Below are 26814 nucleotides of genomic sequence, written 5' to 3' on the forward strand. Positions count from 1 at the left end.
AATTTTCAGCTTTATATTTAAGGTTTAGGTTATCATTATCGGAAATGAAGAGCACTGTGTCATCTGCATAACTAATAATATTTCCATTCATTTGTAGGTGTTTTATATCATTTTCATAAATCAAAAAGAGTATCGCTCCGAGTACCGATCCCTGTGGGACACCGCTTACTATTTGCTTAAAAGATCCTATTTCATTTTTAATTTTAATTGCCTGTTTTCTGTTCATTAAGTAGCTTTTAAACCAGTCATGTATTTTTCCTCTTATACCAGCCTTATTAATTTTGTCCAGAAGTATTTTATGGTCAACGCTGTCAAATGCTTTACGTAAATCCAAAAAAACAGCAAGGGTTTTTTTATTGTTATTAACATTCTTGTAACTGTATTCAGTGAGTTTTAGAATTGCCATTTCTGTGTTTTTATTTTCAAGAAATCCAAATTGGTTTTTTGCAAAGTAAGAGTTAGAGTTGGAGAAATCCACAATTTTCATTTTCATAACCCGTTCTATGACTTTAGACATAATTGGAAGTATCGATATTGGGCGATAATTATTATAATTATTAATATTTCCAGTTTTGTGAATAGGTCTAACAATGGCATATTTAAGTTTTTCAATAAAAGTACCTTCAGTAATTGAAGTATTGATTATATGTGTTATGAACCGCAGATGATGTTTACAGACTATTTTTAGCATTCTAGCATTAATGCCATCGTATCCAATTGCTTTGTTATTATTTGATTTCATAACTATATATTTAACGTATTTTTCTTCTACTAAAGTAAAAACCATAGAATTAATTTGGTTATAAGACATTTGAATTGGACAGTGATCGTTATCAGTATCTGTCTCATTTGATTCATTGCTGACTACATTAATAAAATTGTCATTCATTTTTTCTACCACAATACCGAGATCTTCATCAGTGGGTATCTTTATTATTTTCTCATTTTTATTTATTAGGTTGTTAATGATTTTCCATTGCTTTTTTGTATCATTTCCACAAGCATTAAATTTATTGTCAAAATATTCCTCTTTGGTACATCTAATCTTTTTTTTCAGCATTTTTTCATAATTTTTGTATTCTAACCTGGCTTCTTGATTATGTGCGTTTCGCTTGAATTTTTTATATAATTTCTCTTTAATATCAATCATTTTTTTTAGTTCAACCGTTATCCATTCATTTTTCTTTCCATTTTTATTATTTTTAATACTTTTCATCCAGAAACAACGGTGTTTGTAGATGATATCAATAAATATTTCGTATAATATATTCACATTTTTCTCCGAGAAAACATTTTCATTCACTTTATAATTTTTTATGCAGGTCTCAAAGTTTAAATAATCAACCCTATCAATGTTGTTCTGCTCATGAGTTTCAGATTTTGTAATTTTTGTTTTTTCAGCATTTATAACCATTTAAAAGTAATGGCCAGTGATCAGTTATGTGAATTTTGGCTATTGCAGTTTCATACTGCCAGTTTAATTTTGCATTTCTTATATATATATGATCAATGTGCGATGTTGATCGGGTAGGCGTATTAGTATAAGACAAAAATCCATTTTTCGCCATCATGCCTGTTAATTCCTCCGTTTCATAGTTTATTTTTAAGATATCAATATTGAAATCTCCCATACAAATTACATTTTGATATTTTATATTGCTAATAATGGATTCAAATTCAATTACGAATTGCATTGGTTGGAAATCATGTGCTCTATAAATCAGTATTATACACAACTCGAGATTAGAATCATATGAACAAGTTATTTCTGCTGTAGTCATATGCAAATCAATTTTTTGTACAGCATGAGCATTTTTTATGTATGCTATTACTCCTCCGGATTTATTCTTATTTCTTGTCTCACAAATAATATAATACCCGGGTATTTGATATAAATCATTTTTTATCCAAATTTCACTTAATAAGATATAGTCGAATGAGTAATTTATTTTTTTTAAATATATCATCAATTGATTGAAATTTTCACGCATACTTCTGGCATTTACATGTATAATATTAATTTTACTTTCATTTGAAAATTTATAATATCAATTGAGTCAAGATAAGGTGACGTCGGACCTACCTCGTATTCATTCACTTGATGATTCACTGCTTTTAATGTTTATTTTGTCCAGATCTTTGATATTTCTAATGTGATGTACTCTATCACCGTCACCTTTTCGCAATAGTATTTTCCCATTCCTAATCCAAGCGTAGTTGTATGAATTGGCTTTTTTAAATTGTCTCACTTCATAAAACAGATTCTTTAAGTTTTTTGTAAGATGTTCGTTCACAAACAGCGTAGTCGAAGGGTACTTATCGTCTAGTTCACCAGCCAACAAACCCTTACGAATTTTCGCGGCTTGAATCCATTTATCTCTGATCGAAGAGTCACGAAATTTCACAATGACAGGACGAGCTTTATTCTTGTTGACCGAATTTACACGATGCATCTTAACGATTTCTTCACAGTGATATACCTCTAGTAGGGACCCGATTTTAGTAACTAAATTTTGGAGGTTCTCCCCCTTGTCTTCTGGCATTCCCTGTATTTCGATGTTCGATGACTTCGATCGTAATTCCATGTCATCCAGCATTGTGTAAGCATTCTCAACTTTTTGTGTCAACGATTGATTTTCCTTTTGCAGTCTGTAGTTGACATTTTTTATTTCCTTCAGCTCATCTTTCATCTCCTCCAATTCGGTTTTCAAATCCCAATGATTTAAATTCCAATGATTTTTTTAGCTCGGAAATCTCAGCTTTAAGTTCTTTACATTCGGATGTTAGTTTCATTGTGATCTCGGATGTCATTTTTTTCATCTCGGATCTGATCATCTCCATGATTTTTTGTTCTTGATTTCCCGATGACTCTTTGCATGATTCACAATTCCAGCTTTGTTTGTCCTTCCTTTTTCTGAAGTTCGCTTCAGAGACACCAACACACATCGGGTGGTATAGATTTTCACACTCACAGCACCTGAAAACTTCCACGAGGTCGAAAATTTGTCCTTTACAAATCTTGCAGTATATATCCATATCGTCGTCAAATCAGTGCAGTTTCGTCGATTTCAATTGCTGTACATCACCATACACAAATTAAAAAAATAAAATAAAATAAATATTGCTTATAATTTAACTCTCCTTGTTTCTCATAATTACATTTCCCTTTTTTGTAGTTTAATATTAATGAAGTTTAAAATACGTATTCATGGCCTAGTTAAATCGAAAAATCAACAATAGCTTCAGAACCAAACAAGTACTTAAACGAAAAGAAAAAAAAAAATCAAAAACAAAAAAATCAGAGCTACTAAGAAACGTGTGTGCGCTTCATTCCCTGGCTGTTGCTGTATGTTGATAATTAATAATTGCTTAATTATATATGTTAGTACATATAAGTCACCCGATAGGGAATGGGCTCACGCTCCCAATTTATTTCGATCATGTACAAATAACATAATTAGGGCTGGGAACAGGGTTCATACATCCTTACAAACTCCTTAAAAAGTCCTAACTTTTCATTTCCCTCTGAAAGGGCCTTTATAACTACTTACTTTTTGCAGCCAATTCTGAAAGTCTAAATTTTTTTCTCTGAAGGGATGATCTTTCTTAGAATAGGCATTCTCCATGGTGATGAATAGCATTGTCTAGAAAAATAAGAGGAAGCTTTCCCCGAATATAATGAGGGAGAAAAGAGAAAAAAAACCCTCATTTATAATAGGAAATGTGAAAGGGGATGGGATTGGAACATCCAATGGTTGTGCATACGTGCCAACCGTTACGATTTCGTCATATTTAGTATGATTTTAGCAAATTAATATGATTATATGCTTTTGCTTCTAAAAATATGATTTTTTACTGAATTGCTAATATTGGCATGTTCCTGCCTATGTCACAAACTGGTCAGTGTTAGAAATAAATGGTCCGTTGATCGATATAACTCCGCTCTCTGTGGAACCAGTAGCCGAAAATTCCCCATGCCCAGCAGTGAGAAAAAGTTAAACACCGCTGGGAGTTTTTTTGCTTATGCCGAAGGGTGCAGGAAGGCTTTGCTTCCCCCCCCCCAGTATAGCTATATTCATAAATTTTTCCCTGATATTTAATTTTTAATAAAAAAATTTTGACTCATTCACAAATGCAGATCACGTGAAGCTGTCATAACTTGTAGAAGAAAAAACTGGATGAGTTTTCTTAAAAATACATTTTGTGCCTTTTTTAAAAAAAACAAAAAAACAATGTATATGAAAGGATTTGAATGAAAAATGAAGTTAGTTATTTTTTAGCTTATGAGCATATTTTCTTAAACAGTTTACAGTGATTCAACTCTTATTTGGTTAAAATCCGTTATCTCTCTTTCAGAAGTGGCCATGGCTGAAGCAAGATAAAAACAAAATTTATTGCAAACTCAGTACAACACTTCCGATTTCTTTATATCATTTTAATACTACTACCGCAACTCTCACTCTCTTCTTTCTTACTACACTTCTCGATACCTAATCCTTATCATCATGCTCTGTTACCATTCAAATTTGTGTTCTCAAACAGTCGCTTGTTACTCACGCATACAGTCACAACATATCTCTTCCTTTTCAGCAGCTGAAATTCCTACTCATCATACTTTTAATTCTGAAAGTTGAAATCTTGGAACCATTAAAATGTAAATTTAAAAAAAAAAAGAGATTTAAATGAAAATCAATCTGCATGCCAGCTTCTTTTGTTTTTAGTCTAGTGGTGCAATTTTTTTTTTCGGGGGGGGGGGGAAGGTAGACGGCCCCCATGACTCCTTAAAAACTCCTTACTTTTCATTTTTAAAATTTTGTATAAACCCTGTATAGGAATCGATTAAAATTTCTAACAGGTTAATGGGAAATTTTCGATCAATTAATAAAATTTTAATTAAATATTTTTCATAACTATAAAATATTAATTATTGCTATAAAAATTAATTTATTCATTTCACACACCTATTCGCTAGATGTAAACAAGTATAGGAATAGGCAACAGACTAAGAAATTAAGGCTGCTACTTGAAGCAATTTAATACTCATATTCTGAACATATTTTGTTAAAACCTGGAATTTTTTCATTTGGATCTTGTGTTTTTTTTTAAAATCGATTATTTTAGGTTAGTCACTTCTCCCAAATGGTGCTTGTGAGGAGAGGGATTGATAATTCCAAGAATATGAACAACTACTGATTAATAGTACAGACAATAAATTTTGGTCTTGCATTCTAAAACTCCCCTCAAAATCAATTTGAAACTGAAATGATCATAATTTTTCATTGAATGGACTTGTATTTCCCAATGCCGAAAAATTTGATCAAAATATTGATTCAAATGTTTCTAAATATGACCACTTATTGAAAGTGCTATATATTAGTAGAATAATTTAGGGCATTTAATCGGTTTCATTAAATAAATTAAGTCAAATTAATAACTTTTTACTCAAATTTTAATTGAATTTTAATCAGATTGATCGAGTAGATTAATTCAACTAAAATGTTTAGCTGGGATTAACTATTGATCAATTAACTAACCCAATTGATCGGAACAGCCCTTTCTTATTATGAAGTTTATAGGACTTATAACAGAAAAAATGCTTGATTTTCAAGTCTAAACTATTAGAAAATCTATAATTTAGACTCTCTAAACTCTCAGTTATGAGAAATCTGATTGACATAGAAAAATGTAAATGATTTGATCAGTTTTTGGTGACCATCATTATTAACCCATTAAAGACGACTGATTTTTTGAAAGAAAAAAACACTGAGTGGGAACCACTCCCACTATTTATTGGGTAAGAAAAAAATTAAAATTTTGAATGGCAAATTTTCTTACAAACCGGCGTTAATGGGTTAAAAAGAAAATTTCTTGAGATAAAAGTTTATTGCCATGATAAGTTATGAATTCTTTTTCTAATGTTCATCAGGAAATATTTACAGATCTTCATGACCTGTAAACATCTTAGTACTCATTTTGATAGAAAAAAAGAGTCTTGGTGCAATGTCAATACTCTAAATTTGCTACCCTATCAAATTAATTGCCTATTTGTCATAAGGAAAACAATGTGTTTCTGAGAGCTTTGTTAGTTATACACTTTTTCAACTCCCTGGTTTAAAAGGACACACTCAAAGAGTTAAGCTTTATAACCATTAAGTTTCTTTCCTCTAACACAGCACCTTTGATCCAGTCTATGGACTATTGAGTCATTTCCCACTTCAAAAAATTGTGTAAAATTTTTAGCAAGCCAAAATGCTAATAGATTTTATAAATGATCAGATAATACTAATTGAACAAGTTTAACCCCTTAATGATCAGGGACTAGATAACTTGTCCCTGTGTAAATAGAAGAAATGCATTCAAGAGCTCTCTCCCCCTTCAGGACTTTTATTGGTAACCCTGAAAAATAAAATTTTCTTTGTTTCTTTTTCTTTACTTCAGTATTATCTTTTTATCTTTTCTCCCTCATCGCAGTTTGAAGATTGAAAGGAATATAGTATAACATACATAGGGAAAGGGTAGCTAAGAGAGGGAGAAAGAACAAAAACTCTCCATCTTTTTTCCTTCATCTATATGTATAAAATAACATGTCCTGACTGACTGATTTATCATTGCCGAGCTGAACGTGCTGGAACTATAAATTATAAATTTGGTCAGTAGTTTCATATAATGATGTAAAGACTCACTTGCAAAAGTTTTTCAAAATTTGACCCCTAAAGGGGATCGTAAGGAGGTTCAAGAGTTATATAGAGAAATCATGCAAGCTGATACCATTGAAAATATAAATATTAAATTTGGCCAGTATATTTTCATTTTATGATGTATAGATTCAGTAAGAAAGGGTTTTACGAAATGCGACCTGAGGATATCATAATGGGTTTCAAAGCTTATATGAGGCAATTATCGCTGAGCTAAAACTGCTGAAGCTATAAATATGAAATTTAGTCAGTAGTTTTATTTTGTAATGTAGACTTGCTAAGGAGGGATTTTTCAAAATTTAGCCTCTAAAGGTGTCTTAAGGATGGTGGGAGATATTCAAAGGCTAATATGTGGCAATCATCACTGATCCAGGGCTCCCACTCGTCCTACTTTTCCTACTTTTTGGTAAAATGTCCTACTTTTGTCCTACTTTTCCACCAAATCCTATCGACAAAATTTGGGAAATTAATTTTAATTGAGCAGGGAATCATCAATATATTGACAAATATTACAAATGTTGGAGAATGTAATTAATGATTCTACCAAAGCAGAAATTGTATCGTTTTTAAGGTTATTTGGGGGCTGTATGTGGACCATTTGGTTGATTAATTTTTCATTTGCTTAGTTTGAGGGTTCAACAAGTATAGTAGTCATTAAAACTTCTGTCTGGATGGAAAAAATAATTTTGTATTTATTACTTCATGATCTTGAACAGTAACTAACATTCATCATTCAAAATTATGGTGAAAATAGGTGAAACAACAGTTTGCATTTCAAAGCAGTTGGATACATAGGCCTATTCTAGGTTTGGTGATTCTGATGCTCCCAATAGCATTCAGTTGTCTTCTGTATTTTTAAGGCATGTGAAGAGGCATAAACAATATTTACAATGCTCGGCAACGAGCCGCTGTGGTGGTCGAGTGGTTATAGTGCCGGACTCGTGATGCGAGGATCCGGGTTCGAACCCCACAGTGGTGGTCGGCTGAAGTTGGTTTTCTGTGGTTCCCAACTTCAAGGCGCAAATGCGAGCCGATCTCCCCGTTAAAAAGTCTCGCCACAGAGAGCAACAGTCCTACAACGGTAAATCATTCAACCATAACACTTCACTCATAGTTAGTAAAACTGGGGGCAGATGACAGCACTACACATAACAAGCATTACACAGAAACAAACTTTACGTCAGGTTGCACTACACGTACACGCACATTCCCGCATGTACCGATTCGTTGGGGGGTTCCGCGGGGGGGGGGTTGCATGTGGGGTGTAGCAGTAGTAGGTAGGGGCTCGGGGATCCATGATGTTCTTAAGTCAGCCACCTCGTTGGGCAATTTGCCTGTTGTGGCGTTGTATTTGTATTTGTATTTGTATTTGTATTTGTCAAAAATGATTACACTGGCATTGAACAGTAAAATGTGAACCAATCCCTTTAAAAAAGGATGGAGAACGCAGTAAAACTGTCTGGTCCACCTTGCCTTATTTACATCGGATCTTGTAGTTTACACATTTTGCACTGCTCTTTTGCCACTGAAAGTGGTCTGGAAAGAGCATTCTTAAAAAACGTACGTTTTCAAAACTTGCTGTGCATTTTCTAAGAGAGTTGACACTGCATTTTGGAAGACTCCAAAAAAAGAATGTAATATATATGAGGAGAGACAGAAAAGAATTATCTGTGTAGTTTTAGTTTCTAGTACTCTGTTTTGGCCAAAACTTGGTTTTGTAAGCAAGTCATTTGTCATTTTCCTTTGGCTTGAGTAAATTTTATAGGATACTGAAATAGTGCTATGAAAAAAAAAGTTAGTTCAAAATTAAATTTTTTTTTTTTGGGATTTTTTTTTCATTATGCTATGATCATGTTGTCTAAGGGGGTTACCCTCCCCCGTCCTACTTGTTAGCCCTGCGTTTTCCTACTTTTTCTCATTTTTTGAGTGGGAGCCCTGCTGATCTCAAACCGCTATACGTATGAAATTTGGTCGAAATTATATGTTGTAATATAGAGGCTCACTAACAAAGAAAGGGTCGGAAGGTGTCATGCCCAACAAAAATTTATGAAAAAATTAAAGTATATTCATCTCACCCAGAAACACATAAAAACAAAAAAAATAGTGGCAGAGTTCAATTATTAAAGCTGCAAAAAGTTATTAAAAATTACAACAGTTGGTTACTTATTGCCTCTTGAGCTTCTTGGCGATATCTGTGAAGAACTTCTTTTCCAGCTTTTTCCCCTGTAGAAACTCTCTCCAGTAACAATGGAACCTCGTTTATACGACGTTCAAGAGACCGAACCAAAACGTTCTATTAATATGCAACTGGGACTTTTTAAAGAAAATGGCTTTTTCCTCCTTTCCCCCCCCCCCTCCGCCACACAATACGCACACAGGCTTACAAAATATTATAAAATACGATATGTTTAATTTCATCTCCAACTCTTATAAAAACAATAACACTTGAGGAAAAAATAATTAAATCACACGTTTCAAATTTTACAGTACGACATTGGGTAAAAAATTGCAGCAACGACTTGGGAAAATTTCTTATCTTGGACTCTCATTTTTTTGGCAGTAGATGATTTGCAACCAGCAGCTTGGTCTCTGATTTTGTTTCTCTGCTTTATAATCATTTTCAAAGTTGCCACAGAGATATTCAACTGTTTTGCAAGGTCAACTTTTGTCATGAATTTAAAATTTGTGGTGAATTCTTCCAAAATTTCCAGTTATTTTTTTTAAAAAAACACTTTTCGTTTGGTCGACATTATGAACAGCGGATTTGACACAGCTAGCAAGCAAAGCACCACAATGAAAGAAAATTCCACAGGAAACGATCAAAAGAACTTATTGTCATCACTTATTTATCAGCTAGCTCAGTGGCTATTTCTGTATATGTCAGCAATCATCCTAAAATTTATGGCTATTGCAGTGGCAATATGCAAGAAGAACTGTTGCAGCAATGCATTTTCACTGCATACAAAAATTGTGAGCATTCTATGAACGTTTTTTTCAAAAGATTCTGTGTGCAAGTCAAAGTAATTGAGTCGAGTAATTGAGGTTTTGTGGCAAATAAATGAATTATTTTAACATTAAAGTGTATAGGAACATATTGCGGCAGAAGCCAAATGTTGTATAAACGTGAAAGTCGTATAACCGTATACCGAGCAACGTATGAACGAGGTTCCACTATATTTCTCTTTTTTCTTCCTTTCTCTATCTATGCTTTACCTAATCATATGTTGTTTGAATGACGTCATTCTAAGACTCTAGGGTTATGGGATTTCAGGATTTTAAATTTCATTCTTGACCTGTATTGGCATTCAAAATATTAATATTTACAATTTTTTTGTGCATATTTAAATGAGTAAAATTAATGGTAATTTTTTCGAAGCTTTTTGAGGATGACACCTTCCAACCCTTTCCTTGTAAGACTGTATTTCTGAAAAATCAACTCCCAAGGTAGTCGTAAGGGGTTCAAAGTTTTTATGTGGGGGAAATCATTGCAGAACAATTTTCAGATTACCGAATCTGCGCTAGCGAAGCTGCGAGTAACAGTTAGTTTCCCATGTGTAAACGATGATGTCAGTTTTTGAGATTTATCTTTGATAATTCAACTGCATGTCATCCAAATTTTTTGCCAAAAGCCTGTGAAAGGGTTAATAACATTTTGGTTCACAGACAAAATCAACACTTGAATTGAAAGGTTTTTGGTGAAATTCACAGGTTTTTTTATGAGTTTGAGATGTGTTCAATCCTTGTCAGAATCTGGACACACAGCAGAACTAATTTCATTTGCTGAAGAAAAATTGTCTAGACTATATGAACACACGTGTACAACAAAAAATTACCACACTGATTGATTAGTGTACTACCCTGCAAAACACCCTCATGGGAGGAAGAGTTTGTATGTCCCAGTCTAATTAGCTCTCACGTACACAAAATGATAATGGTGCAATAAAATTAATCAAATGATCAAGTATCTGGTCTTTATTTTTTATTATTCTGTATAAATAATCTCATTTAAAATATAAAATGGTGTGATGTAATTTACAGAAGTTTTCACCATAAACGTTAATTACTTTTTTTTTTCTTCTTCCAGATTACAGGCCAAAAAATGGTTGGGCAATTGATCCATTTGGACTGTCTCCATCTATGGCTTATTTATTGAGGCGAATGGGACTTGACAACATGGTTGTGCAAAGAGTGCACTATTCTATCAAAAAATATCTTGCTCAGCGAAAAAGTTTGGAATTTTTGTGGAGGCAGCCATGGGGTGAGTTGATCATTTTTCTTAATATAGTCAAATCTCGATAAGTCGAATGTGCAGCAGCCGACGAAAAACTGAATTATTGTTAGTTTGACTTATTGGAAATTCAGATTTCAGAAAATGTAAAGGAAATATTTATTAAAATAACAGCGCTATTTATGAATATGGTATAAGTAAAACACACATGTCAAACTACTGGAGATGAAGAAATTCGAAAAGATAATTTATTCTAATTTAATCATATTTAATTATTGAATGAAAATATGTAAAAATAAACCAGACATACGTACTGTATTATGGAAACTGAGGCATACATTATACATATATAAATGAAACAAATTATAAATAAAGTGTGAACAATATTATTTCTGTCAAAAAATGCAGTGATTTTTGACTGTCTCTCCCCCCCCCCCTTCTTTCGGGGGAAAATCATACATTTTTTGCAAGCAGATGAATGAAACTGCTAAACTATTGTTAAATGCTAAATTCTATTCATAAATCTTTTAAATTTCTCCCATTCCCTTAAAACTTTGACTTCTAGCTGAGATGAAAATTATAACACTAAAATACAGAAAAAGTTCTGGGGCCGAGTGAAAACTTTGGCTTAAACGGTATTCAAGCTATCAGAGTTTCCACTTATTGTGAATTGACTGTAGCTGATATGATGAAAATGATTCTTATATATTTTGTGCATTTGTCAAAATTCACCTGACCCAATGATGCCACCATACAATCAAATATACCATATTTACCTGCATATAAAAACGGTTTTTTCCCAAATTTTGGTCAGTTAAGGTGGGGGAGCTGTCTTATGAGAGAGAAAATGCTTATATTTTTTATGTCTACTACATACCACATATTCTCCTTAAACTAGTGGTTATCTTATATGCAAAGTCGTCTTATAGTCAGGTAAATACTGTAGTTTCCCCATTTCAGGCCAGACAAGATGTCAGCTCACAGAAAAAAAAAACTTCAAACAGTTTTTCTTATATGACAAAAATGATATTTATTTTTAGAGGAGAATACAGATGACTCAAAGAATGCCACTCCCAGCATTTTAAAGAAAAAAACATTAATTACATAATAGTCTAGTGTTTTTTTATCATAACTGAAAGGCTGACACTTCACTTTTTCTCACTGAGGGCTAGGCCATCTTGATGAGTTAAGGGGCCAGGCTCAATCTTTTTGCGGGGGCTTTGTATTATTTTAATGAAAGACTAAATTGAAAAATGTATTGAATGCATACGTATGTTAATGAAACCCTTCAATTGTTTGATTTGGATCCATACATTAGAAGGTCACTGAGTATGGGGTTAGACATTCATAGCACAAGCCTATAAAAACCTGTCTTGCTCTCTTTTGGGGAGTTAATGCAAACAGCAATTCCAAAGTTGAAACCCCTTGCTTTTCTGTATAGGATATTTGCTGCAGAATTGGAGTCTGAGGGCAACACAAAATTTACATCAGTGTGTCCACTAAAATGTAAAACGGTTACTAAGTCTCAGAAAGTCTATTTAAGATGGTGTTTCTCTGAACAAAATATGCTTGGCTGATTAGAAATTCAGCTGTCACCTAAATTTTTTTTTTATTAGTCAAGCCCTGATGCAAGTAACTGTTCTAACATAATGCTGGCTGCTGTATATTGAACCCTGTTTATTAATATATAACTCACTAGTTCAGAGATGCTGCTATACTCTAATTTACCTGGGTCATTCGAAAAATCTGGGTCCTTTTTGAGTGAAAGTGGGTCCCTCTCAAAAAAACTTTATTTTGAAAAAAAATTATGCCTCCCCCCCCCCCATAATTCACTGGTATCTCTATGAATTTTCTTTCAATATGCCCCAGGTCTTTGATTACCTGCTTTTATTTTTTCGTTGAGACTGAGCGGTGGACCATGTTCTGGGTAGGAGAAGAAGGTATCTGTGAATCAAGTATAATTCATTTCTAAAAACATGTTCTATCCAAAAGTTCATTTACTTTCATTGTCTACTAGTAGGAAAAGCTTGCAAAGAAGCTTATTAGCACTGAGAATTTAATGTATGGAATTCTGCACACGTAATAAACCTAAAACAAATATACAGTTGATCCTGCTTGTAATGTTTCTCCCATTTAGAATGTTTTTCCACTTACTACAACTTATTTTCGTGGTCCTAACAATAAGTAATCCTCATTAAGATTTCCTGTTTAAAGTGTTTTCCTATTTACAACATTTTTATGATGGTTTTTTGAAAAACGTTATAAGCAGGATCCACTTTAATTAACAGTTGGAAGCACACATTTATATATTTACTAATAAATCAATCTATAAATTCCCTTCTGATTGATTTTACATTTCGTTAAAAAAATCTGAGCACTTTCAATATGTTCTGATCAAATTTAAAGCAAATTTGATTCTCTCTCCAGACACTTATCTTCGGATTCCCTATTCATACTTTGGTTTTCCTAGTAAAATGATTTTATTTTCCCTTCCTGATGCTTCACCACTCTGATCTGTCGCCATTTAACTGCCACATATTTTCACATCTGAATATGGGAGCTATTTCAGATTTGTGTTGGAGAAACTTAACAGTTTGCTTATGTGTTTGTGTGCCCAGCATTTGGCGTGTTTTGTGTTCAGTAGGTGGTGCCATCTATCTAGTGCCACAACTAGATACTTTCTCAAACGGGGCAAGCACACATTTTGGCACACCCATGTAATGTAGAAGAAGCAGTTATAAAGGGTGAATTTGGTGCCCCCTCTAGTCCAGAGCCCGGGCAAGTTGAAACCCCTTGCTTTTCTGTATAGGATATTTGCTGCAGGTCTTCAAATTAATAAAATGTGCATAAACAAGGCTTATTTTAATGCACTATTGTTTATATTAATAGAGTGTAGAAGTTATCAACTTTTTTTTTCTATTTGCCATTTTTTATTGTGAAAAATATCTTCACCTGATAAGTTCCAATTAATGACACATTAGAAGAAAATCATCTTATTAAGAAATTATTATTATAAGTCATAATTCAAATGAGGTAGAGTCTATTACGGAAAACTTTTGGGCTCTGTATTCCAGTTCGGTGAAACACTTGTTTACAGAGTGAAAAGATGTTGAGAGGTATAGAGAGAAATGATGTCACTCTCCGCTATTCATACAAAGTACGAAAGCCTGGATAACCACGCAGAGATCTAGATTTAGTTTCAAAAGAAAACACCTCGATCGCCGCAGAAAAATGATCTCCAAAACAAATCATAATAAATTCATCCACCGATTGTGCGATAAACAATCTTGTCAACAGAATGTGTTTTTCAATTAGTCATTCTGTGAAGGACCTTCTAGTTTTGCACTGAGTGAATCGAAGAACCCTGCACCATATGTGATACTGATTCGCCACCAGGCATTCATTTTAAAAGGGGGATATCCTTTTCTGAATAAAAGCACTTTTCTTCACAAAGGAAATGTTAGCCCATGAACTTAATTCAGGTTCAATGAACTTTGTTGCATATACAGGGTGTCCTGTAAGTGTTAGCACAGCCTTTATGTCATCAACCGTCCATCATTAGAGGTACAATTCCAATTTCAAAAATACTCAACAGCATTCAAAAATTACCCTGTACCAGTTTTGAGAGTGAAAAAAGGTGTCACAAAATAAAAAAATCTAAATTTTTAGATGGTCCCCACACTCCAACTTCCAATTAGAAAGTTTTTGCCCTGTCTCTCCTGATGTCAACAAATAAAATCCATGTTTCTAAGTGCAATATTCACTGAGATATTCATATTCGAAAAATGGAGGCAATTTGAAAAAGAGCAGCTGTAAATGTAGAAAAACCTGAAAACCCGCATTTAATGATGTTCTTTCCCAAAAACATTTCCTCTGTTTTTCGAATCTGAATATCTATGTGAATATTGCACTTTTTTTATATAAACATTAATTTTTTTTTTTCATCAAGAGAGGCAGGGCAACAACTTTCTAATTGGAAGTAACAGCACAGGGGGATCGTTTAAAAATTTAGATTTTTTATTTTGTGACACAATATTTTGTCTCTCAAAACTGGTACAGGGTAATTTTTGAACACCTGTTGATCATTTTTTAAATTGGAATCATACCTTTACGACAGACAGTTGATAAGATAAAGACTGTGACAGGGTGTCCTCAATTACAGGATACCCTGCATATGTTATCTAAACACAGATTTTTGGTGTTCATATATTTTGATTGTTAAGAGTTAGTGCTAAATTAAATTTGAGAAATTAGGTGAAAAAATATGCATTCTTAATGATTAGCAAGATTTGTTTTAATTAGTGAGCAATGATTTAATTTAAATTTAAAAAAATCTGATTTAAATCAAATTGATTTGATTTTTCTTAAATCATTTTTCTTCTACCCTAATTATTTTTTAATAATTTTTTATTATAATTACAGTATTAATAATAAACCATGGGGGCAAACCAATCATGTGTGTGCACATGTACACACATATGTGTGTATATATATCAATGTGTTGCCATGAGAAAAAATTTTGGTGTATTTTCATGGATCTGCCCTGAAGGGATATAGATCCCTTGGGAGATCATACCCTTGTATTCAATTTGTGTGTAGATTGTGTTGTGTTGTTTCTTTTATGTCATTGTATGTATTTTATTCGTACAGATAAAAGCCTTTTTCTCTCTCATAAAGTATTTTCATAATCACAATGTATAATTTATTATGAATCTTGCATTGAACTTTCTGAGAATTTTTATTTTGTCTTTATATGTTTAATATGATAGTTTTTACTTTCAGACCACAATCATACAATGGACATCTTGTGTCACACTATGCCTTTTTATAGTTATGATATTCCTCATACCTGTGGACCTGATCCAAAAATATGTTGTCAATTTGATTTCAAAAGATTGCCTGGGAACAAAGTCAATTGCCCATGGAGAATACCCCCCACTGCCATAACAGATAGAAATGTAGCAGAAAAGTATTTATCCCTCTTTCAGTACATCTTTTCCAGTTTATGTATTTTGTATTATTGATGTATGATATACAGTAGAGTGTCTTGAAAATTTGAGGTTCCAGATAATTAAAAGCATTGAAATTTTTCTAATTTCTTTCTCAAGACACATTACTATTCCCCCCCCCCCCCCAAGAATGGGGCTTATTTGATTTTTTCACGAATCTGAGTATTTTCAGTTTAAAAGATGACTCAGCAGCTCCAGTGCATAGGAAATTAAGAGCAAAATTTAAAAGATTTAGTGCAGAGGTCACGAGACAACAACAATCAGATAAAAAAAAACTTTTATCACAGATTTTGTTGAAATGCCTTCTGGTGCTACTCTGATTTTGGAATATTGTCTCATACAAAAAACGCTGAATTTTTTTTATACATATAGATTTTCTAATTAAAGGTTTTCTAGTTCACAAAAATCTTCATGGTGAACATTTTTCAAAGTAGGTATACAAGAACTGTATACAGGATTGGTTAGGTATGCAGGTACATAGGATGGGTAGATTTCTTTCTATGGAAATTTTTATATGCATATTTTTATTTTTATTTTTGGGGGTGCTATAAGGGTTGTTCAAAATAATCAGGTTGAATTTTTCTCCTTAAAAAATTACCTGAAAATAAGCCAACTCCCCCCCCCCTCCCTTTTCCTCTATAACCTCTTGAGACCCATGTTTATCAACCGATTTTTATGAAATTTGGAATCGACCTACTTTATGGTAATACAAAATATTATACATAGTCATTTTAAAAAAAATTCAAGAAAACTTCACTTTTCGGCATGTCCATTACAATGGACAATTGGCCTCAGTTCTTGAAAAATATGCACTATTGATATTAAAGGAATGACATGAAAAACAATTTCAATTAATGTGAAAAATACAAAATTAATGTTATTTACTTTATATATTTCACATAAATTCTTAAAACATAGTTTTAGTCACACTCAAGTATCAAAATAGAAGAAAGAACGAAAATTTTACTAGATCAACGCAAAATAATCAATTTGCATACATGTGAAATGTAGATGAATATATACCTGAAGATAGAAGTATTTAGCAAAAACTGAGTGGGGCTGCATAAAACAATTATTCTGCACAGTCAAACAGAAATATAGGTTGCATTTGATGCACATTACTTTTTTTTTTGTGCATCCTTTGTAATTACATCGTACAAAATTATTAATTTTCATCATTTTTTGAAGATGTTTAAGTCCTTTTTTTGTACTTGTGTTGGACTCAATACTCGTATTGTTTTTCCGTTTACGAGTGTTTGGCAGTGTAATTGGTCATTTCTTCATCACTGGCATCTGTCAATTTAGGTTGCCGTAAAAGGTTCTCCGCAATTAAAATCTAAAAAATGCATGAATTTACGACTCATTAGCCTTCTTGTCCTTCCTCATTAAAATTCATGCATTTGCTAAACCAATATCGAGAGGAAATGCATGATGTTTTTAGGGTTAATTTTTTAGCGTGTGCATTTATTCAGTAATAACGGATCATTTGATCAATCAAATCAATTCCACCCATGTTGTTGTTGTATTCTTTTACAAATACTAGAGGAGGGCTTTCGATGTACCTGCCATTCTTCATTTATCTTTGGCTCTACAATGAGTTTGGAGGAACACAGCAACACACACAGCTTTCTTGTCGTACCATTTCATGATGCAGATTTCCTCCTCCTGGTGGATGCATATGGCTGAATTACTTCATCCCATTTGGAACATAATTTTGTCATCAGTCAAATTAACTGCTCTTGGAACTCTAGCCTTCATGATCGTTCCTGTGCATGCAATTTCTATTTTCTGTATAACTCATCTATTAACGCAGTAGAAGTAAAATATCTATCAAAAAACAGATGTGTTCCTTTTTCCACTGTCTCCATGAGTCGCTACACTGCTGCACCTCCAACAGAAAGGCTCTTTGCACTTTCACTTGTCATTGATTAACGTACATTAACGTATATTTTTCTTGATATACTTCAAAATTTAATACCAATTCACTCGGTGCTGCCAAAACAAAATTTTTAGCCCCTCTGGATTTGTCTTACCTGGTACAAATTGTTTGACTGCGCATGTGCCTGTCAAGGGTATCATCTGCTTGTCAACAGCAACATTTTTGCTACGAGGTAATGTAAGACACAACTTTTTTTTAACTCTGTACATTTGTTGGCCTGATTTTGGGGGAAAAGTTTGTTTTTCTGTTTCTGTTCATTTGTAACTTGAGTATCATCAAGTACTTTTAGGCGGTATCTAACTCGGAAAAAAAATCTAGTTATGGCGTTAGTAATAATAGGAACACATTCAGATTTTTCCCAATGCATTCGAACTCTTGGCTAACCTAAGCATGACATCAAGATGGTGGGTAGCATATTTAAATATAAGTTCATATAATTAAGTAATATGTTTGAAACGTTTGCTGTGTCTTGATGGAACCTTATGTTTGTGTATTTGTGTATTTCCTTTAGAAAATTACCATCCCAAAATAGAGAGACTTGGTCTTGTTTTGTCCAGTTCTGTCTGTCAGTTGCAGAATCACCATTATCCCAGCTGCAATCTTTAAGACCATCAAAACTATGCCATGCAAAAGAAATAAAATAGTAATTAGAAGGAGATTTAGAATGAATATGATGTATATGAATATATAATATACGTGCATGATGATTAAAAAATAAATAAAATTAAGTGCGCTTTTTATTTATTTTTTTAATTTTTTCTGTAATAAAATTGAAATCGAAATAGTTGTCTGAGTCAAAAATATCATAACAATGTTGAACTCACTTCTGAAGTGCCATCCACAACAATTTTTGATTAAATAAATAAAGATTTTTCTAATAATTTTTTATACATATAGCATGACGTTATACACCAAGAAAAATGGTTTTACTTCATGAAACTGAAAAAAAATCCACGTTATAATCAACTGATTAAGACTCATTGTCCATTATGATGGACACAGATAAAAACCTGGCTATTGTCTCAAAAATATGTTGGTAAAAAATAAAATAACATAATTTTATCAAACAAACATTTTAATTTTACTATTGGATGCAATTGTTTTTGAATTCACTTAGTAAAACTGCAATTACATTGCTTACATACTTTCAACAGTCCTCCTTCTGTCATGAGCCATTTTCAAATGATGATATCTGAAAATCCAGCCGGAAAATTCAACGTTCAGCTGCACAGGTGGCAACGCCTGTCTATGGTGATTTAAAATGACATTCAAAGACCTGAAAACGCAACTTATTTTTTTTTCATTCAAAAGAAAAATGTCCAATACAATGGACGTTGGGTCTCAAGTGGATATAGGAACAAAATCGCTCAGCTCATGCATTTGTGTGTATATATATAGCAATTTTTTAAAATTATATTTATGGCAATTCATTAATTTTTGATTCCATGGAAAATATATTTCTTTAAATCCTTCTAGGTCTTTTGTTCTGTTAGATCAATACCGTAAAAAGTCAGAATTGTTCCGAACTAATATACTAATGGTACAATTAGGTGATGATTTTCGTTATGATAAAATCACAGAATGGGACCAACAATTCAAGAATTACCAGAAATTATTTGACTACATAAACAATAAGCAAGATTGGAATGCTGAGGTAAAAATGATTATGTTTTTGAAATAATTTTGTTAGTATTTGATAATTTCAATTTGAAAAAAAAAAGTGTTCTCATAAAAGCATGATATTTTGATACATATTTCATATTTCTTGCACTTGATATGTAATATTCTAAATGCTCTTCAATTGCAGAAGATATAAATAATTGCTTAGCTAAACATTGCTAAATAATTTTCCTACAATTCAAGGTGGTTACACATTCAGTGATTCTGCTTCAAATTTTAGAAGTTTAATGTAATACAATAAACCTAAAAATTTAGCCACTTTTTTGATTTGCGTATTGTGATGTGAGTTATTTTTTCTGACAATTTTACTTCATAAAGAGCATTTTGATAAAGTTTTTTTTCTACCCTAAAAACTGACATGTTGATTGTTTTCTTATTTCACTTCGATCCTCTGTCCCTTCTCTTAAGGTGTATCTACACAGTGAGTACTCTGAGCCTTGGGGAGGGGGGAAGCAGCTGTAAATAAATACTCCTGACTTTTGCTTTTCTCCTTTTTCCAACCACATACAAATTGTATGCATACATGGTTGTGACTGCATATTTACAGCTTTTCACCACGTGAGATTCCAGAGAAGTGGTGTGAGGATCTTTTATGTACCAATGCCAATCAGATACTCATAATCTTAAAATTTGTCTAATGTACATTGCTTGTCAAGTAATAAATTATATTGTGACATCCTGTACACATTAAGCAGAATTTCAGGAAATCACGAAAGGACTACACGCATAGCACATGCAGTGTAGAATAAGCTTTCATATAAAAACCTTTTTTGTGTCCCCAAAGAGATACTTTAAGATAACTATATTATCTTAAGTTATCTTTAGTATACTCTGGTAACATTTTTGTGCCGCCCCCAGCACAATAATAATTTTTATACTTGCCTATAAATAATGAAAAATTTTAATAAAGTAAGCTTTCTTTCACACATATTATTCATAACAAGGAATTTATCTCATAATTTGAATTGCTAAGTGATTAATGTTTCCCTTTCCACTTAATGTAGAATGCGAAACCCTCTCTTAGTTTATGTTCAATCCCATCAACATTATCCATTCCCATTTCTTCAATTCATATTGCAAATACAGGGTGATCAGCGAATAAGCCCTTATTTCAAAGTTAAATATCTCTACAACAAAGACCAATAGAATTATACTGTAAACGGTACATTTATTAGCAAAACTGTAAGAATGTTGTACAGAAATTTCGAAAATTTAGTTTTTTTTTTAATTTTTTAAAATTAAAAAAAAAAAACAAAACTGGAGATTTTGGGGTTTCGAAAATCCTCATTTGTGTGAAGAGAAACCACTGCATTCGCCTAAAGTTACTGCATGGGCTGCGGTATGCGCCATGTGTGCTGACAAATTGTTCCGAAATTGTAACGTAACATTCAGTAGTAATCGTTTCTCGCACGAAGAATGCCTCTGGCGCATACCGCAGCCCATGCAGTAACTTTAGGCGAATGAAGTGGTTTCTCTTCACACAAATGAGGATTTTCAGTAGTAATCGTTTCTCGCACGAAGAATGCCTCTGGCGCATACCGCAGCCCATGCGGTAACTTTAGGCGAATGAAGTAGTTTCTCTTCACACAAATGAGGATTTTCGGAACCCCAAAATCTCCAGTTTTGTTTTTTTTTTTTTTAATTTTAAAAAATTTCAAAAAAACCTAAATTTTAAAAATTTCTGTACAACATTCTTACAGTTTTGCTAATAAACGTACCATTTACCGCATAATTCTATTGATCTTTGTTGTAGAGATATTTAATTTTGAAATAAGGGCTTATTCGCTGATCACCCTGTATTAACCACAGTATATATAAGTCAGGGCTTGACAAATCCTAGGTCACCAGTCTCCATGAGAAACAAAAAAGTTGAAAAATAAGCACTTAAAATTTTCAATGTGTGATTGCTAAATTGGAGTCTGAGGGCAACACAAAATTTACATCAGTGTGTCCACTAAAATGTAAAACGGTTACTAAGTCTCAGAAAGTCTATTTAAGATGGTGTTTCTCTGAACAAAATATGCTTGGCTGATTAGAAATTCAGCTGTCACCTAAATTTTTTTTTTATTAGTCAAGCCCTGATGCAAGTAACTGTTCTAACATAATGCTGGCTGCTGTATATTGAACCCTGTTTATTAATATATAACTCACTAGTTCAGAGATGCTGCTATACTCTAATTTACCTGGGTCATTCGAAAAATCTGGGTCCTTTTTGAGTGAAAGTGGGTCCCTCTCAAAAAAACTTTATTTTGAAAAAAAATTATGCCTCCCTCCCCCCCCCCCCCCCCATAATTCACTGGTATCTCTATGAATTTTCTTTCAACATGCCCCAGGTCTTTGATTACCTGCTTTTATTTTTTCGTTGAGACTGAGCGGTGGACCACGTTCTGGGTAGGAGAAGAAGGTATCTGTGAATCAAGTATAATTCATTTCTAAAAACATGTTCTATCCAAAAGTTCATTTACTTTCATTGTCTACTAGTAGGAAAAGCTTGCAAAGAAGCTTATTAGCACTGAGAATTTAATGTATGGAATTCTGCACACGTAATAAACCTAAAACAAATATACAGTTGATCCTGCTTGTAATGTTTCTCCCATTTAGAATGTTTTTCCACTTACTACAACTTATTTTCGTGGTCCTAACAATAAGTAATCCTCATTAAGATTTCCTGTTTAAAGTGTTTTCCTATTTACAACATTTTTATGATGGTTTTTTGAAAAACGTTATAAGCAGGATCCACTTTAATTAACAGTTGGAAGCACACATTTATATATTTACTAATAAATCAATCTATAAATTCCCTTCTGATTGATTTTACATTTCGTTAAAAAAATCTGAGCACTTTCAATATGTTCTGATCAAATTTAAAGCAAATTTGATTCTCTCTCCAGACACTTATCTTCGGATTCCCTATTCATACTTTGGTTTTCCTAGTAAAATGATTTTATTTTCCCTTCCTGATGCTTCACCACTCTGATCTGTCGCCATTTAACTGCCACATATTTTCACATCTGAATATGGGAGCTATTTCAGATTTGTGTTGGAGAAACTTAACAGTTTGCTTATGTGTTTGTGTGCCCAGCATTTGGCGTGTTTTGTGTTCAGTAGGTGGTGCCATCTATCTAGTGCCACAACTAGATACTTTCTCAAACGGGGCAAGCACACATTTTGGCACACCCATGTAATGTAGAAGAAGCAGTTATAAAGGGTGAATTTGGTGCCCCCTCTAGTCCAGAGCCCGGGACACCAGACCTGCTTGTCCCTCCACCCTCCCAGTTGCTGCCCTGTATCTATCCTCTAAACAGGTAATGCGTGCATTTGAAGTTTTATGTATACATATTTGTTTTTTAGGTCTGTGAGATCACCATGGCAACCAGAAGTTTTTTCAAAGGAATAGCCAACTCAAAATTTAAAACCCTAACCCTTTGAAAACCTAATAGAAAATCACATTTTTACCATTGCACAATCAAGGGTTCCAAACTCTTGATTTTCACCAAAAGCAAAATTTTGAGGTAGATTATAAGGGGCCTATTCCCTTCCCACCCCCCCCCCCCGAAGGTCAAAAATTAAATATTCTCTATAAAGAGAATTAAAATATTGGAATAAAATAATTTATTTTATACTGTATCTGTTAATTTAAAATTATTTTTCAGTCTTAGTGACCCAAACTTTCTGTGAAGAATTAGATCCTTGTGCCCCTCCAAAAGCCAATTCTGCTTACACACCCGGGATTTTCGCGATGCGAAACGGTGACTATGACAAAACTGGATATTCAAGGTCGAGTTTTTACAGATTCATTTTTTTTTTCCACGATCTCAGGAAGGTTTTACAATTTAAACAAACATTCCAATCCTTTACGATTTTTAAAAAAAATGTGCATTTACAATATTGTAGTAACAAGGCAAATTTATGTCGTATAGACGCTATCTTGGAATGCCGGCAGATAGCTGCCAAATTCTCCAAAATTTGACAATTACATGGCCTCTCATTCAGGGAAGCAACTAGATACCCTTCATCTTATTCATCAACAACCCGCGTGTATATCAATACAGTACAGTGTACAAAGTAGAAAAACCACTTTTTCGAGGTCACGCAATTCCATGATACATAGTAAAAAGAAGAAGAAAAAAGTTTGGGAGGTTTTTCTCTCTACTTTTTCTTTTAGAACTAAGAAAAAACACGTCCCGAAGAACGGGTGACCAATATTTTTATGCGTTCTTTTCCGAAATTCCGAGTATTTGACACATAGCACGTCAATGGCATCTGTGCTAGATCATAGTTTTTTCAACTTCATTCCCACCACTGTCCTTTTCAGATAAAGAAGTTCCTTATCCTTCTTTCTTATGTGAATCCATAGGATCCTATATCATATCTACACCTATTCCCCCCCCCCCCCCCAGTATGTTTTATCACTACAAGAGTGCCAACTTTGGAAACCTGCTTTAGACTGAGTTATCTCTTATCACTATACCTACCAAAAATGACATTTAATAGTCTTGGTAAGCCTCTAATAAGCAGAAACAGCAATTAGCTTTTTCAAATACTTGGCTTGCTTAATGACCTAGTCTAAATCCTATTGTACACCTTTGAGGATGAGCTTTAATTTCAGCTGCGAGCGAAACCACCATGACTAAACTCTTGCTAGAACTAGCATTAGCTCTCCTGCAGGAATGACATGCTATTGTTAGTGACATTCCAAAAATTGGTGGATAGTTTTTCCAAGAGAGTGACAGCTGTGATCACAAGAACTGGACCCAAATAACATTGATTTTTCTTGTATAGGGGCTGCTGTTGGGGCTATTAATTTTACACATTGAAATATGTTCGAATATTTATGATCAGATAGTGTATGTGTTGAAGATTCTAAATATGACATTACACAGGAAATATAAAAGTTTTATTGTCCAAGCAATTTTGGTGTCTCAGTTTATTCAAGGTTATAGTAAAAATGCAAGTTATGAACAAAAAGGTTTTCAAGTAGAATTGTTCTGACCATCGAAGAAAAGATAGTGTCCTGATAATAATAGAATTTGTCTGAAACTCTTTTACCCTTTTATAATGTATAAAGAAATAACGAAAGAAAAATTATTCTAATTTGTATCAAAAAAGCCTATTCCAATATGTTGCATAACCATATTCATAGTATTTCTTTGTTTCCTGCCATATTTAAACAGTTTAAGTTATTTTTCATTACAGATTCAGTTTGGAACTCTAGATGATTACTTCAATGCGGTTCGCAAAGAAACTGGTGTAGATTCTAGAAACATGCCTTTAAACTTTCCTTCTCTTTCTGGAGATTTTTTCACCTATGCTGACAGGGATGATCATTATTGGAGTGGATTTTTCACCTCTAGGCCATTCTACAAAAATATGGATAGATCACTTGAAGCTTACCTCAGGTGAGATTTTTACTATAATTGAGACCTTCTTGACTTCCTCAGTGTTTTCCAAACTGAATCAATGAAAAAATCTGCAAACTAATCCCAGATGCCAAAAATGAGAATGAATAATTCACAAGGTTGTGTGTGTGAATTTCTTTTCAAGTTTCACACGGTTTCTTAATAGATAAAATTCATTTAAAAAATGGTTTGTTTTTTTTAAAGATTTGATCATTTTTGTCGCACCACTGCCATTTACTGCACACAAGGTTAGACCGGGACCTGCAATTTATTGCCGATTCCGAACAGCAGGCTTGTTTTTATACTCATCAAGAGGGTGTACTAACCCCTCGATGGGGGACTCCCTGCAGTAGCAATATTTTTCAGTGGCTTCAAGTTTATTAAATGGAAATTTTATAATGTGATTTTCATTGATTTGAATTTTTTGGCTATTTCATGTTATAAAATAGCTGATTTTATTAATGACGGGTACCATACAATAATATGGTGGATCCTCCCATAACAGGCACTCTTTTTAATAACATCAAAGGGGCATCACAGTGTATTTTACTATCTTATCTATTAACGCGGACACTCCCGATTAGTGGACAAAATTTTCTGTCCCAAGCGAGTCTTTCCATTATCGAGAGATTCAACATTGTTGTCAATTACAACAGATATGATATAAATTCAAAAAAATATAATTAATATATATTGTTTTATTCCTTGCTTCAGATTTGCATGATTGTGACTTTTTTGCCTTGTTATCTATTTTTTCTTTTGAGAGGTGCTGAAATACTTTTCTCTTTTCAGAGGTGCTGAAATACTTTTCTCTTTTATGTGGGCTGAAATAGAAAAAACTGGTTCAGGTGCTCCACCATTTGTTGAAAATTTTATGACTGATCTTGTATACTGTAGAAGAGCCTTGGGACTTTTTCAGCATCATGATGGCATCACAGGTACATCTAAAGATCACGTCATGATAGATTATTCAAAAAGGTATGCTTCTCTTTTATTCATGTGTGTGTATATATATATTTTCATGAAAAATTAAAACCTTATGTCAATTGTTGATTCACCTTTTAAATACTTGATTTGGAAAAAAAAAAAAACCGTGTCAGATCTCATTGTCTGTTGTGATGCTTTCCCCCCTAAAAATGCCTCTGCAAAGTGTTCTTGCATTTAAATCACAGATTGTTATAGTATAGGATATATTTTAAGTAAATATCATTATACTTCAGATATCAAGCTGGGAAGTTTAAAAAAATAAATTCATGCATTTTTCACCATGAAAACTGAATTAAAAATAGAAATTACAGACAGCAAAACCTCGTTAAGTCGTCACTCCTGTTAATTCGTCGTTTTTCTTCATGCTTGTCCAGCTTGCATAGACCACAATGTTATTAAACCCTCATATTTTAAATTTATATGATTTTCACATTGCTCATTGAAACTAACTGCACTTCGCTTAAGTGGTCACTCCGCTTAAGACGTCATAATTTTTCAATAATATGAGGTGACGACTTATCAAGGTTTTACTGTATATATTTTTTTGAAAATTAATGGTTGTAGAAAAATAAACTTATAGCATAAGTTATAAACTGAATAAAGTTTTTATGTTTTCTGAATTGACTAAAGAATTATGCACCTTCAGAGGAAAAAAAATACCAACTGCTTTCATAAAATGAAAAAATATATTTTTTAATTAATTAGCATATACAAGTATTGTATCGGCATAAGTTCTCAAAAGAAAATTTGCTGTTAAAAATTTGCATTAATCCCTCGCGAGAGAGCAATATCACTGCTATATAAGATACTGTCCGTTTTTTTAAAATTTTTATGTTCATTTCTATGGTTGATGTGATCATTAACCATATTTCAAAGC

General features: G+C 33.0%; 1 protein-coding gene across 3 annotated transcripts in view; it reads left to right on the forward strand.

The window, feature by feature from the left end:
• LOC149080091 (alpha-mannosidase 2x-like) overlaps positions 1-26814 on the forward strand; it is a 141821-nt gene that overhangs the window by 26294 nt on the left and 88713 nt on the right. For all 3 annotated transcript variants that reach the window (XM_089239076.1, XM_089239075.1, XM_089239077.1), the window contains exons 6-10: positions 10780-10953; positions 15706-15892; positions 19348-19525; positions 24748-24950; positions 25743-25928. In XM_089239076.1, coding sequence (XP_089095202.1) covers positions 10780-10953; positions 15706-15892; positions 19348-19525; positions 24748-24950; positions 25743-25928 — 928 coding nt within the window. The remainder of the gene's footprint in view (positions 1-10779; positions 10954-15705; positions 15893-19347; positions 19526-24747; positions 24951-25742; positions 25929-26814) is intronic.

Source organism: Pholcus phalangioides, unplaced genomic scaffold (assembly GCF_987345545.1).
Source record: "Pholcus phalangioides strain wild (caught in Gottingen) unplaced genomic scaffold, Ppha-v1.0 ptg000011l_1, whole genome shotgun sequence".
NCBI classification, from domain to species: domain Eukaryota; kingdom Metazoa; phylum Arthropoda; class Arachnida; order Araneae; family Pholcidae; genus Pholcus; species Pholcus phalangioides.